This window comes from Arachis ipaensis, chromosome B5 (genome assembly GCF_059453495.1).
Source record: "Arachis ipaensis isolate K30076 ecotype BB chromosome B5, ASM5945349v1, whole genome shotgun sequence".
Taxonomy (NCBI): Eukaryota; Viridiplantae; Streptophyta; class Magnoliopsida; order Fabales; family Fabaceae; genus Arachis; species Arachis ipaensis.
The window spans coordinates 73,462,654-73,480,620 of record NC_142440.1 but is presented as its reverse complement, the minus strand read 5'-3'; the positions used below and the strand labels follow the sequence as shown (position 1 = coordinate 73,480,620).

The 17,967-nt window shown below is 35.1% G+C and overlaps 1 protein-coding gene across 8 annotated transcripts; it reads right to left on the bottom strand.

Annotated features, from left to right (window-relative positions):
- Positions 1-8,514: 8,514 nt before the first annotated feature.
- On the bottom strand, positions 8,515-17,660 carry LOC107643593 (hyperosmolality-gated Ca2+ permeable channel 2.4). Of its 8 annotated transcripts, XM_088489076.1 has the most exons (12): positions 17,621-17,660; positions 17,381-17,448; positions 16,421-16,753; positions 16,114-16,269; positions 15,883-15,946; positions 15,225-15,434; positions 14,475-14,672; positions 14,055-14,353; positions 13,580-13,856; positions 12,581-12,856; positions 12,134-12,367; positions 11,252-11,570 (listed from the first exon to the last, which is right to left on the bottom strand). In XM_088489076.1, the coding sequence occupies exons 3-12, from the start codon at positions 16,699-16,701 to the stop codon at positions 11,391-11,393; spliced, it is 2,175 nt and encodes a 724-aa protein (XP_088345202.1). In that variant the 5' UTR covers positions 16,702-16,753; positions 17,381-17,448; positions 17,621-17,660; the 3' UTR covers positions 11,252-11,390. The 8 variants fall into 8 exon arrangements, with proteins under 8 accessions (XP_088345203.1, XP_088345204.1, XP_088345206.1 ...); XM_088489077.1 differs by lacking the exons at positions 11,252-11,570; positions 17,621-17,660 and adding an exon at positions 8,515-8,897 and having other exon boundaries at positions 17,381-17,517; XM_088489078.1 differs by lacking the exons at positions 11,252-11,570; positions 17,381-17,448; positions 17,621-17,660 and adding exons at positions 8,515-8,897; positions 16,893-17,031.
- Positions 17,661-17,967: the final 307 nt, after the last annotated feature.

The following is a 17,967-nucleotide window of genomic DNA, read 5'->3' as shown; positions in this document are numbered from 1 at the left end:
TAAATATTTTAATAAATAAATATTATTAAATATTTTATTTAATTTTGAAATTAAAAATCATTTATATTTGTTTAAATATTATTTATAATATTTAAAGAAATAAATGTGAATATATAATTTTTTAATTTTTTTTGTTATAATGAAATTATTTTTCTGTACATTTAAAAAATAATTTAAATATGAACAAATAAAGAAATATTTTTATTTTTCAAAAATAAATATGCGAATATTTATAACAATATTTATATTGATGTCATTTGTATTATAAATAAATATATATTTGTAATAATTTTTATTTATTTAAACTAATAAATATATTTTTCTTGAACCGGCCTAACAGTAATTTGATGGTTCTTAAACTGGATCCGCCGCATATGTAGAATTTGATGGTCGAAAATTACTTACGCTCAACAGAATTCTTCTACGTTTTTAGGATTGGGGTGATAAGAGGATTTTATCCCTTAGTTAGCTGCTCTGGTGGAAAAGTGGAGGCCAAAAATTCATACCTTTGTATTGCCGGTAGGTAAGATTACTATGACACTGGAAGATGTCGCTTATATATTTGGCCTACCCATTGATGGAGAGCTTATGAGCGGCTAGACAGATAGTAGTAGCGACTTCCTACAGAGTCAGAGCATTGTGATATTTGGTCGCGAACCGGTTGTCAGTAATTCTTCGAAATCTTATATAAAGCTGGGTTGGGTTCAGCGTATAGAGACATAGAGTCTTTGGACACTGAGGATTCTATTAAGAGATACGTCAGATGCTAGATTTTCTGTTTGTTGGGTTCGACCCTATTTACAGATAAGTCAACCGCATATGCCCACGCGAAGGATCTACCGTTGCTTTGCGATTTCGAGCGGATCCATACTTATAGTTGGGGGTCAACATGTCTCGCACATCTTTACAGAGCACTATATCGTGCATCACGATATGATACTAAGGTGATGGATGGTCCTCTGAATCCGTTGTTTGTTTGGGCAAGGGAGTGACTGTCCGGTATTGTGCCCGTAACGAGACAAATCCTTCCACCGGCTAAGATATCAATTGCCATGAGGTAACAGTTCCTATTTTAGTCCTGCATTATATTGACAATGCATATTTGATTTACGATGACTTTTTTTAATTTTTTCAATGAACCATGTTTCAAGTGGAGTCCCTCGTCGAACGCCAATACCCAGCGTCTAAGTCCAATGCCATCAAACCACTTGGCATATGCATCGCCTCACTCTTTCAACCTCTTATAGTTAATGTTGTACTCCTCCTCCTGCCTCGAATACCCTATGTTGACAACAAGTTTTTGCAAGTGTGGGACTTTGAATGTCTTTAAGAAGTTGCTACCGATGTGCCTTATACAAAATATCCACCATACTCTTAGAGGCTACTAGTCACCTCCGGAACGATTTACTGCTGCCCGATTGACTCATGTCAGTTTGAGATCATACCCACACCGTCTCTTCTAACAACATGCATTCACAGATTCTTGAGAAAGAAGTGCCACGCATCAACTGTCTCCCCCTCTACGAAGGCAAAGGCGATAGGCACAATGTTCTGATTTCCATCTTGTGCAACAGCAACTAGAATTGTTGTAAGAACCGGAGTTTTCACGTAAAACCGCTTTAGTAAAATAATAACTTTAAATTGCCCGGGATAGGTTCAAAAATATAAAAATGATATTTCAAAACTAAAAAGGTAAAATTTGAATTCAATGAATTTTTCTGAGTTGAAAAATATATCTTTTGCGAAAGACTTTTGTAAAAATATGTACCGGTGCTTAAGCCGACAGTACCGGCTCTAGTCAGTTCGATACCGTGTTTTAGGAAAAATAAGATTTTGAAAATTAAATTTATTGTTTTAAAAGGACAAAAATAATTTAAAATTGAAAACGGGCGCTAATCTTAAAGATTTTGGCCCAAAGTGAGCCAAACGGACCTAAAACGCTAACGGGTTAGACCGGCCTAAATTGGGCCCAAGCCCAACATATAAAAGAACACTTAATGAGCTTTTCAGCTCATTCACTCCACCAAAACACAACACACACCAGCTGCAAGTGAGAAGAGAGGAGAAGAGAAGTGTTACTATTCATCCACCACTTTCGGTGGCCATAACTCGAGCTACAGTGCTTCGATTTGCATGCCGTCAGTGTCTACGTGAAGCTCTTGCTGAGCCTGTTAGTTCTATCTAACTTGTGTAGGTAAAATTTTGAAATTTTCTCTCCTTTTCTCTGCCTTGAGAAATTCAAATTTTTTAGTTTTGGTGTTTAGTGAAATTTTGTGTTTTGGTTATTTAGGTACTAACCATTAGTGAGGGATTGTTAGGTTCTTTTTCAAATCTCAGTGGATAAGGTAAGGTTTCTCAAGAACCCTTGTAAATTGATATATTGTGAGTATTAGATTTTGATTTTTATGAAATATATGATGTTAGTTTGAATATTGGAGCTTGTTGGAGTTGCCTTGGATATTTGGAAGCATTTGGATTGGGATTGGTGATTTGATTTGGTTGGAAGCTTGGTTTGGACTCAATTTTGGTATTTTACACATATTGAGAATCGACCAAGGTATGGTTTCAGTTTTCTCTATGTAATATGTAATATTTTTAGACACTTAGGCTAATGGATTATAGGATAGGATTGAAATTGATTGTTGATAATTGTGATGTATGATGAATTTGATGATTATGGTGAATGATAATGTTGATGTATGATGTGGGATTTGGATAATGATGATTTTGAGGATTCTTAATGAATGATGAGGTTTGTTGATGTTGATAGAGGATGGTAGAATGATATTTTGTGATGTAAATTGTTGAGATTTGAGTTTACAAGTAGAATTTGGTGTGTGAAATGGGTGATTTTATGTGTTGCTAAGTTATGGAATGAATAAAAGGTGTATGAATATAAGTTAGGTACATTAGGACTATTTTGAATGTGGAATAAGTGATTTTGGATTGAGAGTTTGGTAAAATTGAGGTTTAGGAATTTTTGGTAAACTTTGACGGATCATATCTTAAGCTACAGTTTTGAAATTGAATGATTTTTCTATCAAATTAAAGATAATTCAAAGAGCTTTAAAATGGTATAGATTTCGTAGAAATTAGAATCTTGTAGAAAAAGATATGATCATTGGAAGTTGGTGTCAAAAATTTGAATTCTGTGATGTTGCAGAAATTGGAATTTCTGGTTTGTGTACGCACGCACGCTGTTGTGTGCACAAGCACGCTGCTGTGTGCGTGCTCTGAATAGTGGCAATATTTTGACTTGTGCATACGCACAGCCTTATGCGTATGCACACCCTGTAAATTGTTGAAAACATGCTTACGCACACACCGGTGCGCACGCACACACAGGAAGATGCCTACTGTTGGGAGCGCTAATATACTCTGATGCGCACACACACCCTGCGAAATTTGCAAGTTGTGTGTATGCACAACATCGTGCGCACGCACATGCTGGGAAGTGCGTTCTGTTGGGGGCGTTCTTGCGTATCCATGTGTGCATTCAAAATGAAAAATTTTACCTTCTGTGCGTACGCACACCTCTATGCATACGCACACTTTGAGAAAACTCTTCTAAGAGTGCGTACACACACTGCACTGTTTTTAAGAAAACTTTGTTTTCAACTGTTTTACCTTCCTGGCAAGCTTGTGAACTTTCATAAAGCTCCTCTAGGGTGTCTTAACTTGTTTATAGGCTTTGAAATCTAGAGAATACCATAAGTAAGTTTAACTAGATATTTTGGTAAGAAGTTTAGAAGGCGGTGACTTAGACTTGGTATGGCAATTGGGTGGATTTTTGTCATGTGAACTAATGGGGAGTCGGGTTGATGATGAACTTGAGATATTGATGATGGAGGATGATATTGGAACTTGAAAATAAATGTTTATGGTTAATGGAATGAGTATGAACAGAAGTGTACCAGACACTATATCCTTGGGTTAAGTACGATAGTGTGCAGGGCGCCTGGGATTGAATTATGATTAATAACCTTTTCTGCGGCAAGAGTGTGCCAAGCACTATATCCTTGGGTTACACATGCGAGTGTACCCGGAACTATATTCGTGGGTTAATAGAGTGGACAGGGCACTATATCTCTGGTGTGGCAGAAAAGCTACATCCGAAAGGATGTGTCAGGTTGGCATTTATAGACCGACAAGTGATATCACGAGCCAATAGGAAAGGCATTCATCATATGCATCTTCTACCTGTTTGATTGCTTTGCTTAATTTATGTTATGCCTAAATGAATCACACGCTTACTTGCTAACTGTTCTAATTGCGGTACATGTACTTTACTTGTGCTTTACCTGTCTGCATTACTTGTGTTTTCTGCTAGGATTGAGGAGGCTCGGTAGGCGATGGAGATGAGATTGCACGGAGGCTAGGTTGGCGAAGGCTGTGGGATACACCGATGTGATTAGTACTAGTTAGAAATCTCCTAAGTTTAGATAACCATGTTTATTGTTTATGGTTTAAGTTATTTATTTTGCTAAGCTTGGATATCTGTTTGGTATGAAGCTCTAGGATTGCCTCTGGCGTACCGGGGTCTTACATCTTATATTACTGGACACTGTTACCATACTGAGAACCTTCGATTTTCATTCCATACCTTGTTGTTGTTTTTTAGATGCAGGTCGTAACCCACCTCGGTGAGTTGCGTGATGGTGACAGAGCAAAAGATCCTTATCATGTTTTAGAGTCTTTTTAGATATTCTGCTTAGTTTCTCTCACTTTTGTATTTATATTTGCCTTAGAGGCTTACTTTAGAGAGATATTGTATAAGCTGTTTTAATTTTCAAAACTCTGTATGTCTGTATATAACTAGTTGGTCTAAACTCCGTAGGTTGAGCCTAGTTCCTTATGACTATTATACTCATATATCTATTTATGCTTCCTTATCTTGTATCTATATCTTGTGCCTTAAGTTTGTAGCTTCGAGTGAACGTTTCACATTTTTGTAACTCTGTTTTTGAGCTTATCTCTTCATCGGGCTTCTAAAACTACTATTTCTTTCTAAATATATTATGTATAAGCCTTAGAATTGTCATGACCTTTAATTAACCTTTGCTTTATGGCATGAGGTAAGGCTTAGGGTAATTAGGGTGTTACAAGTGTACCTTTATATTTTTTGTATAGGTGTATGCTGTCAACCTGAACTAGAGGCTTGCAATGCCTAAACACCCTAATGCATGGATTGGAACTCCAAAATATTCGGTGAAGTATTCTGACATTGTTCGCCTCCTCACTCTCGTTGTACAGGGGTCATGTTTCTGTTTGGACAATTGAACCAAGCATTTTCTGAACCATGACCGAGAGCCACCATTACAAAGCTTGGTAAGAATCCTCCCAGCCACCTAAAACTTAGGCTATGGACTTCTACTTTGCCAACCAAGCCTTTCGGTAACTGATTGTATAGTTGAACATTGACTGGACTTCCGCTATTATAGATTTCACCTTGATGGACGGATTGGTCTCGACCAATGGCCTTATAGCCTCAGCAACTGTATCCGAGTCCAACTTAGAATGATCCTGTGAAATCGTTCTCAATGTGCACATGCGCCTACCATTGTATCTGTGTATCTCCCAACAACCTTTTTTCCATATCAAGATGACTCGGATAAGCCAATCGTACTCATGCCCATACGTCTTACATTTTGCATAGAACGTCTGTGGCTCGGACTCATACACATTGTAGTCAACTCCTCTAGACATAGTGTAACTTCTAATTGCTGCAACGACCGACTTTCTAGAACTATATTCTATTCCAATCCTGAACTCTCCGTCCTCATGATTAGCAACGCCTACAAAAAGTAGAAATCATCATTCATTGATCGATCCAAAATATAAATTAACAAAAATGTATTATTCACTCATCACATACTTATGTTTGCATATTCTGAAAATTCCGGTGCGTGCATGGCGTTAAGATCCAAGTTTATAAAAGGTAAAATATTCATTGGTTGACTAACTGAGGGATGAACCACTACATCCTCCGCTACTTCCTCAACTCCCATATCACCATCCTCGTCTTCGTCGCCAGCTTCAAAAGTGGCTTTGAAGTCCTCTTCGCTGTCACTATTCATTCCTTCGTATACTGCAGCTCTATCATCCTCTATATCTAAATCATTTTGAATCCCATTTACCTCTACATTTTCAAACTCAACATACACCTCATCTGTGGTTATCGCATCTGACTCTACCGGTGAATTTGAAACATATTCTGCATACTCGCTTTGTCAATGATCGACATAATATCAAACTGTATTAGACCACCAAAAATTATGACCGAATTTTGGTACAGAACACTACTCACTCTCCTACCATTCTCCATTCTTTGACAAAGACTATTCTGAAGCTCCATGAATGTCATGGTGCATAGAACCACAAATGAAAATTAATTCTGACACACAAATCTCACCCTCTCATGAGTATTCCGTATAATCTCACCATTGCGATGTACTACCAAGTTTGCGGTACCCTGTATTACACTAACAACACAATCAAAGAATACTCTTCTTCGCAATGAAAATGGTACCGAATTTTGCCTTATATAAATGGAAGCACTCAACATGCCCTCCACATGTTGGATCACCAACCAACTAGAGTGAGACACGTGGCAATACGCCCTCCACGTGCTGACTCAGTATGCCCTCCACGTGTTGCTTCATCAGCCAATAAGAGGAACCCATATGTAACACGCCCCCACGTGCTACAGTCCCAAGCAAACCAGAGTTTGCCACGTGGCAATCACGCACCCAACATGCTGCATGCAACACGCCTCTCATGTGTTGGAGCCTCCATTACCTATTTTTAATTAAAACACCAATAATCAATCCATAACCAAATTATTCAGCCACTCAGATGAATATGACATTATAATGAAAAAAGGGATATTATTTATCTTAAAAATTAATTAGAAGTGTATGTCATTGTTTTTAGTATTAAATCATATTTATAATTGCAATTATATAGCTTACAAAAGATATTTTCTTCTTTACTAAATAAATATATAGTGAATTAATCATCGTTATGAATGTATTTTAACTATTTTTTATTTATAATTTTATATTTTCATAATAGTAAATTGTCCATCGTAAAATAAAATATGATGGAATTATTTAGTGAAGAATTCCTAACACTGATGAAATAAAATTATGAATAATAAGTTTTGGTTTTTGTTTGTTTTTTATTGTATTTTTTTTAGTCAATAGAAATATAAATTGTTAGTAAAGTTGGTGTTAAATTTTAAACTTGTTTTAATGATTCACACCGCTGATAGTATATCTGTTATGTCAATTCAAGCACTTGAATACATTTTTGATTGAATCTAAGCGTTACTCATAATTACGATTACGTTTTTTTTATCATAATAATTTATTTTTTTAAATATTTTTTTCTTAGAAAAATACTTTTAACATAATAAATACATAAATAGGTACTTTTATATTATTGTAATTAAATATAATTAATAAATAAAAAATTATTTTTTTACATAAAATATTCAAATATCAAATTATTTTAAAAGATCTTTTAAAAAAATTAATTATTTTAAAAACTCACCTAAATAAACTCTTAATCTTGTTGAAATTGAATTCAATTAATACTACAAGGTCATTTCAATCTATTTTAAATTAATCCTTAATGAAGTAATTTTATACCATTAAATTTCGTATTTAAAGAGATTTTTCAATCTTATAATAAATCAAGAGAGCAAATTACTCATTAAAAAATTAACATAAATCATACGTGACTTAAACAAATTTATTCCTAAACAAAGATTTATTAGGAAGGTATGTTTGCATATTCACGGATTTCATACGAATAATTCTTTTAGGAACAGAAAATATTTATCCTTTTTAAAAATAATGAATAAAATTTCATATTATTATACAATAGTATCTATTAAATGAGATTGCATTTTCAAATAACATATTCTTTTTTTTTTTTTTGAAAGAGCCAACCAAATTTTTCATTTCATGTTTTGATCCATTTATACTAGGCCCATGTAACAGAAAAAAGTTATTGGTTGGGAAAATCTCCCAAATATCCTTGGAGTATCCTACTCTCACTTACTGCGTTTAACTAGAGATGCAATCATGCAACATTGATTCACTTAATGGAGAGATTCTCTTTGCTACATGTCATGGTCAGTCAAACTTTAGCCACCTTTAACCACCTTTAGCCACTCAATCGCACGCCACCATAGAACTTACCTACTTAAAGTGCGTTTACGTTTTATGCAAATTTATAAGAGTTTAGTAGTAATTTAGAAGATTGATAACGAATTCAATCTATATCAATTCTTTAATAACAAGGATTATCAAAATACATATTGTTTGAGTTATAGTTCATTGGCAGTAATTTTACAAGTACTAGTTAATTTGAACTCATCATAATCTTAAACAGAAAGATAATATGTTTATCGTTTTAAGATTTTCTTAAGAGAAAAATGATTTTGAAAATAAAAATGTTGAGAGTGGTAAAGCTTATTTAGTAAATTAGAGCAACTCCAACGTGGAATTTTCTTGGTGCAATTTGTTTTTCTCGAAACCAAAGATTGCTTTTACCGTTGGCACTAAAAACCAATGCACAGAGACAAAACGGCTATATTCAAATTCGAGTGTTCTCTATCTGCACACAAAAGCATCACAAACAAATGCATTCCTTAGCTCTTGAAACATGAATGAGGGGACGAATAAACACAAATGAACCACTATAAGATACTACGAAAATATTGTGGCTCGGCATTAAGCTTCCGATATAAGGGCACTGCGAAGATCGCCACTGTTTGATGAGTACTGAGTTGGAAGTAACGCAGGGTCTTTGTAAGCGTTTACCAATCCGTCATAAAACACGCTCATTGTGGCATCGTTCTCGTCTTCCCTATCCCTCTTTATCAAACTCTGCTTAACATGAACACAAATCGCAATCATAACTAATGGATTGAATGCAACATGCAACAATCTTATGTTCTTTTAAGCCCTGTTTTCTAAATCCCACAAGATTCGAGATAGAAATATACAGGGATATACTAGGAGAGAAAAAATTGTTTGGAGGATGATATAAATATAAAAAACAGATGAAATGTCTCTACCTGGGGGCACTTGCCTAATCTAGAAATGTCTTTACATTTTCTATCATGAGACATTTACCAAAACATAGCTACAAAATTGTTGCTTTCTTTTGAATTTATGTGAGCTTATTTATTCAAGATAATTTATAGGACGTAGTTAAGAAGTTAGTTCATGTTATCTGTTTTATTCAAAGTTAGTTATAGTTGCATGTGCAATTAGTTGAGCAGCCTTGTATAAAAGGAGGACCTCAGCCACTTGTATTAGTTGTTCCATTAATGCAATCTTCTCAATAATTCTGCCCAAAAAATTTAATAACTCTGCAATCAAAACTCCTCCGTTCCTTTTTCTTTTTAACAAGGAAAAAATTCTACAGTGCTGGAGGAGAACTTCATCCACACCTAATGAAACTACCGTATCATAACTCTAGACTAGACACGTATTTTGGAGCATCAATTTCCTTTAAGCTTTGTTGCATTTGAAGCAGAAGGGGGACCCACATTTCATAGCTTTTGTTTGACTGTGGCTAGGTACAACTGACAACTCCGGAACTGGCTTTGGGGCAGACAGAAGATTCCAACTGTTCCACCGACCGGAGTCTCTGGTACAATTTCTCATCATCCCCAGATGAACCACTTTCGTTGCTCTCGGCAACGTATTTTTCATTCTACTCCTCACTAATCCACCTTCATGTGTCTCACTGGATTAGCACAATGTAGAGGTGGTGGTGCAAGAGGTGGGTCATCTTGGACAAAATTTGAGTGTCTAGAACTATCACCACCTACGTCACCAACCTTCGCAAAAAGCTCCATCACTTGTTGGGCTATGATTTTTCCATGTACATCAAACATCAATCTCACATGCACATCGTCATCCAACCAAAAAACACGAAACCGAAATACTCTACTCTCCATCGGTGCAAACAACATATACCTAACTCTTCTAACTTCCTTTGTTCCATTAGCATTCAAACTCGTCAATATTAGGCTCTTCAACTTAGACAAAAAACCTAATCAACAAGTATGCAGTAGGATAGGACTTTCACACTCAAAACTAATCCCACCGTCACCCATTCTCATATGACAATTAGGATATAAACTCACGAGAATATATTAGACATTCTTACTAAACCTGTTGAGAGAACAGAGAAGAAAAAAGGGTAAGAAGAAGTGATTTGCTTGTGACCAAGACTACTACTTACAGATCCATTTATCGCTGAGTTAAATTTATCATACTATATCTCGTTTACAATGTAAATGACTTTAGTATGGCTTTATCTTGTTTACAGTATAAACAAGTTGATAACATACGTATCTCGTTTACATTGTAAAGGAGATATGTTGAAACCCTGCTTCGACACGTGCCTCGTGTGCACCCAATTTCTTTGTCTAACAAACGTATCTTATCTCGTTTATAGTGTAAACGAGATATGTGTATTATCGACTCTTTTACACTGTAAACGAAATAGGTGATAATGCTTAAATTGGTAATTTACTTGCAAATTACGTATATGGGTAAATAAAAGAAATAAACTATTTATTTAAAAATAAAAAACCATCTTTAATAACTATTTTTGAAAAATAAAAGTTTTACCAAACTAAATCTTAGATTCATGGCAAAAATCACCACTATTAGAGTTCACATCAGTGCAACCGCAAAGTATTGGAACCTACTTCAATTGGACATTATGTGGTTTTAAATGCAGACCTCTTTGAAGAAGTATACATGGATTTACCTCTTGGACGCTCAAGAAGGAAACAAGGGCTGGTTCGCAAACTAACTCGATCACTATACAAATCACATCAGGCATCAAGATAGTGGTATAACAAGTTCCATTCTGCTCTAGTTAAACAAGGATTCAGTCAACGCAAGAGTGATTATTTTTCATTCACAACAGCACAAATTTTCTTCTAGTCTACGTGGATGATATCGTCATAGCTGGACCGTAAGCATTACCAACGTAAACAAAGTACAAGAGAAGTTGAAAAGATATGTTCAAGCTCAAGACACTAGGCAATCTCAAGTTTTTTCTAGGATTAAAACCCGAAAGATCTAAGATGGGATTTTACTTTTCCCAAAAGAAATACACACTCACTACTAGAAGACACGAATTTCCTGGATTGCAAACCTGCTATAATTCCCATGGATGCTAATTTGAAATTTAGAGATTCAGCAGCTGAGCATCTCCCAGATGCATCAGTTTACAGAAGGCTCATTGACCAATTGATGTACCTTATTATTTCTCGTTCTGACATCACTTTTGAAATGAATGTTGTCCACCAAGTTCTGAGATACCATAAGGTAGATCTGAGACAAAGGCTACTCTCAGCAAGCTCCAAGTTTAATATTTCGGTATATGCTGATGCATATTGGGGGAGTTGCATTGATCCCAGGTGCTCCACAACTGGGTATTGAACATTCTCGGGGATTAGATAGTTTCATGGAAGACAAAGAAGCAAACCATCGTTGCTCCACAAAATCTGAGTGCCACGCCATGGCTAATGCCTTATATGAAATAGTGTGGATCATTGGACACGTTAAATTCGTCAACATCCACATTGATTCAGTTATGCTGTTTTCTGACAACAATATGGCCATAAATATAACACAAACCCAGCTCTACATTAGCAATCAAAACATGTGGAGATAGATTGTCATTTCAATGAGAGAAGGCAGAGGCAAGGACAGTGAAGCTCCTCTATACACCAAGTAAGCACCAAATAGCAGGTATTTTAACAAAGCCCTTACATGCTCCTCAATTTCAGTTTCTCATGGCCAAGTTAGGCTTATATTGATGTATATGCTCCAACTTGAGAGGAGATATTAGCTTATTTATTCAAGATAGTTTACGGAAAGAAGTTAGTTTCTGTTATCTGTTTTATGACTAGTTAGTTACAGTTGCATGTGCAATTAGTTGAGCTACCTTTTTAAAAGAAGGATCTCAACTACTTGTATCGGTTGTTCAATTAATGTAATATTCTCAATAATTCTTCCCAATAATCTCTCTTCTAACATATACTGTAAAAAATTTTGGAGACTAATAGTCACTTTCTAGATTTGAAATTTACCTCTGCAGAATATGCGACAAATATTGGTAGGAACCGTTTCCGACAGTACTCGTTAAAGAGAAGCGTGAGGATCGGAAGAGGAACAACCAAGGTGGATGCTAGGGGAAGTCTTTTCAGTGCAAAGATTCCCACTGCAATGATGTGCATGAGTACCATTGAAAATATCATTGAATTGTGCACAATTGGCCAACATTTCCCAGCAGTTTCATACTTTGGTGCATATACATTCATAAACTGTATCATATATAGACAGAGGATTAGTACAAGTCATATATGAATACTAGTTTCATATGTAAAAACTACTTTAACTTTTCAGGATCCCAAATAAACCAAAAGAAAATGATCCTTGCATAAAATTAGTCATTATAGAAACTATTTATGGAGGAAAATCAAATAACTAATTCAGAATTAGATAGATATCAGAATATACACTAAAGAAATGCAAACCTGGTTGCGGAACACGATGTATGCCAGGCACAGATAGGCCAATAGGAATGGTAAAATCAGTGGAGCCAGAAAGAAATAGATAATGCCAAGAAGTCCAAAGAAAAGGATCCTTGGAACATCCCTGTGGTATGGAATAGATGGGACTTCTTCGAATTCATCACTTGGACTTGTGAAAGGCCTTCTTATTAAACTGAAAATCAGAGGGATTATACGGAATAGTTCTGATGACACACTTGTCCATCCTGTTGTGACAACATAAGCAATGAAAAATGATGCCTACAATAAAACAAAAAATTAGTTAATTGCCTAAAAGCCACAAAATAAAAAATTTTAAGGACAGCAATGTCTTGTATATTGTTCAAAAGTCATAATGAACAGACAACGAAAGACATGCTAAGATCAAATTAGTTATGGAACATGAAACATGGTTCGAGCGTAGACCATTAGTTGTTTTATCATATGGGAATAATTTGGATAGTTTTGTGAAACTTTGACATTTGAAAAGAAAATGTTACCCAACTTGCACCAGATATTTTATATTCGAATATAGATTAAATTATCCTGGAGGATCTTATAGTTTTATCCAACTTAATTAGTTTCTTAAAATTTAAAAGCTTGTGTCAAGTCTCTATTGTATAAAAAAATTTCATTAAGTCTGTATTCTTGAAACATTTCTAATCAAGTTCCTATACTCTACAAATAATTTCAATCCAGTAGAGTAAGAACTCTGTGATCAAGTCTTTTTACTGCAAAAGAAAATTCTGAAAAAAAAAATCATCATTTAATACAGGTGCATGATGACAAAAGTTTTAAACCAGAGGAACCTAATTGAAAAATATTTGTACCATATAAGTACTTGATTAAAAATGTTTTAACTATAGAGGCCTGATTAAAAATTTTTGTACATTATAGAACTTGCTTATATGGACCAAATTAAAAATTGAGTAAAACTATAAGGACGACAAGATTGCATTACAACTGGGAGAAAAATCGTCCAACCTGCGCAGGAACTGCAGCAGCCAGCTTTGAAGGAATGCCCTTGGGATCAAGCAAAATAGACAGCATAGATAGAACTGACCCAGAAAACACAGTTGCAAAAAACACATTCCATATTGTGAACCACAGAACTTTCTTAGTTGCACTCAATTCAATAGAACTATGCGAGATGTGTCCTTGAATGGCGGAAAGGAACTCCATAACAGGTGGCACTAATTTCAGAAACAACTGGAGAATAAGGCTGGGAAGGTATCCAGTAATCACTTGACTCACAAATTTTCTGAAAGATAAAGATTCACCAAAGGCTAACTAATTCAGCTTTATAAAATTGAGAAGACAATACATTAAGCTAAAGCTAGCGATGTCAACAAATTTAAAATACATAGCATCACTATTAACCAAAAGAATAGTTAGAATGAGATTGACCATTATGAAAATTTGAAACGATATGCAGATATTTGACAACAATTTAGCTTACATTGTCAGAATAGTAGTCAAGAAGGGAAATAAAACTTCCAGTTGACTAAGGTTGGTAAGCCCTTGCACAAACACAACAGGTATAAGGAATAAAATGGTGAAAAGAATACTTGCAGCTACAACGACCAGCTTAGAAATCCATCTTTGCATGAACGACTCGGAAAAGAAAGGCCAGTAAACATCATGAGGTTCTGGAGCTAGTTCAGTATTCCACAGGGTGGGATTGATGGACTGCTGCAAACTGGAAGCAGTTGCAGCTCCAAAACGAGTTTTGAAGAACACAAAGGCAGCTCGAGCTTCCTTGCATATATAAGAACAGATTTAAATTAATAGAATGCACTTTAAATCAAGAATGAAACTATATCTCATTTTTGGAAGAAAAAAATAAAAGAAAAATGAGAACAGAGAGATTGGCACATACTTCTCCTGCCAATAAAACCTCTGACTGCTTCAACCTTACATTCTCCTCAATGTCCTCTAACTTCTTTTCGTAACGCTCTCGGAGATTACTTTTCCGTCCACAAAGTCCAAAAATGCCACAACAATTATGCTGTGGTAGAGTGGGATCTGAATCCGACTGTAACCGAGTAATCCTTTTATATAATTGTTTGGATTCATTCTGCATTGAACAAAGGGAAAGGTATGCAAATGAGTTCCATAATTCTTAGAGATGAAAAAGAAATACAGTCTGCAAAAGCAGTTTGCTTGATCAACAGCATAGCATTCACCTTATGGCTGTGTGCTAACAGGTTAACAAGCATTTCATAGAGGGGAAGCACTAATTAGGCCAAACATGAAATCTCAATCAATAATTTCTATACAAGCATAAAGGCAACAGAAATTTTAGTAAATCTATATAACTTAGTCAATTATGGTAAACTTCAAAGTCAGATTATAACTGTCTCTGAGGTTACTACCTACTATTATTAGAAAGTTGTTAATTAGTTATTCAACATTGTACTCTGAATATAGGAGTAATAAGTAATTTTGTATTTCCCTGAAGTTGCTGATTACACGAGTTTATGTTATCCATACTATGATTCTTAGGAAATACTAAAAAATCTTGAGTGAACAAATAAGTAGAACAGAATCAAAGCCACAAAATTTTGAACCCCTTAAAGAAGAGTAAAATATAAATTTACAAAAACTAAAATCTCAACGCAGTACTCACCAAGAGTGTCCGGATTTTACTTGTGCGGTGAACAACCACATGTGACAGGTATATAGAAGGATAAAGGTCTTTAAAGAAGTTCTCAACACTATCACTGATGCTGCAACCGGGGTAAGTAGGAGTGCTGCGGGCCAAAATGGTAAACTGATGAGGCTGAGGTTTGGATGAATAAAAAAAAGAAATTCTTCTTGAAGATATGTATCTATATTCCTGGAAATTGAAAATAATGTTGACAAATGAGTAATAAATTCAACTATTGCTTCTCAGATAAATTATATCAACTTGCATACAACAATAAATGAATAAGACACAACTATTATCATGTTATTATTTTTCTTTTTTCTTTTTTTTTTTTTAATATTCTATATATCAGCAACAGAAATAACAAATATTTATGCATTGCATATTCATCTTAAAATGTGTCTCTTGCTTCTCTTCATTTTTGGAGGTTCAAAAATTGACTTAAAAAATCATCCTTGAGACATGTCATGTATGTCCCTATATTCCGAAAGTATATAAACTATCTGATAACTATGAGGACAGTGACGGTTTTAAGTTTTTGGTCTCAAACGTCTGTATCTTGTTTGTGTCGGAACAACAACCAAATGCTACCTAACCATGGGGATGACTTCCATGAGCTACAAGATCATGGACTTACATAAAACAGTAGCAAGCAAATGAATCCAGTGACAAGATATATAGCAGAGAAGTGGACCCACAACCTGAAATAAAAATGATAATAGGACAATAAATCTCACATACATCCCAATACCATATTGCAAAGTAAGAAAAGATAAGTGCAGAGTAGATAAACTCTTCTATAAATAAAGTTCAGTTCTCTAAGGCCACAGCTCAATTAAGGCAACAAAAGTATTGAGGTAGTATTCACCAGTTAGAGCCACTGTTTACATTTGATATGGTGAACACATCCAAGGAGTTATTGGCGAAGTTGGTGATGTCGAAATCTTGTTGGTTACTTCCCCAACAATTTACTGGAAGAATGACAAGGATCCCAATAATCCCAGCAAAAGTAAAAATTTTCAAGCTGCGCCAAAGAAACACAAGAACTCAATTTAAATAAGATATGACTTTAATTGCCAAAAGAACATTGGAATTTCAAGTGTGAGTAGTTTATTGCAACATCAATTGTGTTCCGATTAAGGTTAAGGTTACATACTCCCTAAAAGAATAGATACCTGAAGGTTATAATGCACATAAACACAACACCGTCTAAGCCTGATAAAGATAACAGTTCCTCTTCAGAGAGCCTCCAAGCTTTTCCAACCCAACCTGGAGAAGGTATTAGTCTTTCCATGTTGAAATGGGTTCGCCTCCTAGAAGTTCCTTTGGCCAGAAGGCGCGGCACATAAACTTCATAATTGCGGGGTTGTTTCCTCAATATGGAATACAGAATGAAGAACAGCACACAGAGGGCAGTGTTGATCCCAAGAGAAGTTAACAGAGCAGAGACAATCATGTTTCCCAATGAAACAAGATCGCTAAGGAACCCAGAAAGTTATGACTGCCTTCTGCAAGAAACATAAGTGGAAAAGCAAAGTCAAAGAATGTTCAAATTTGAGTTAAGTTTGGAAATAACCAATTAGACCTAATGTGTGTCATGAAATTATGCTTTGTCTAAATCACTAGTACTTGAAGCCTCTTTATTACCAGTTACCAAAAATAGAATTAGAAAAATATGTCTGAGAAGTTGCCTCTCCACATGTGGGAGACAAACTCAAGAACATCATGCAGACCAGCTTGCCTACCACTCAGACTAATCCAATGTTGGTTAGATTATTTGATTATACTAAAAAGAATCTAAAGAAAAGCTATATCGTAAGTTCAAGTAAGTGTATGCATTAAATCACTAAGCAAGCTCCAGGCCCACAATGGGGTCATAGAACGACAATTGAGTTGCACAAAAGAGCCCCCCCACCCCACAAAAAAAAAAAAAGTAAATGCAAATACAAAGTGTTGAAATTGACATTGACATGCAATGTGTATTAACACAGTACGACACCCACATTCAGAAATTCCCAAAGTACGGCAACTAGTTTTACTAATAATGAGTAGAAAATAGAATATCGGTTTAAGAAAAATGGATACGAGGCCCAGAAAGTGAAACAGAGAAAGAGATGAAGTAAGAGAAAGCTTACCAGTTCCTCTTGAAGTTGAAATGAACAAGAAGAGCATTCATTCATGTGTCTCCCAAGTTCTAGCTATTCTGCCAACAACAGTTTTGACAATATAATAAAAAATATACATTTAAAATCATGACAATGCTCGGTTATCATTTTATATTTCTAATTTACAAATAAGATATGGCAATAGAACAATACTCATTTACTCAATAAAAAGGGCAAAAGGTGAGAGTGGCCAATACCATACGTCCATACCTATGATGGAGTAAGTGGAGAGTACAGTTGAAAGGTGGTTTTCTTTTTTTTTTTTTTTTTTTGGTCATGAGTTGAAAGGTTGTTGAAACTTGAAATGGTCAATGACTCAAAAGCTAAACAAATGGTTTGCTTTGCAACTGTCAGTCACTGATATTTTGTTGGCCTAATCACAAATATGGACACTTTTTTCCTTTGTTAACTCTGTTTAGGAATACAAATTGGTCTAGGTCCATCTTTTTCCTTTTTCTAGGGCAGGGCAAGCAAAATTGAAAAAATATAAGCACATTACAATAGTTAGACTAAATGTGAAAAGTTTTTATTTCAGGATTGTTACAAATTTAAATATT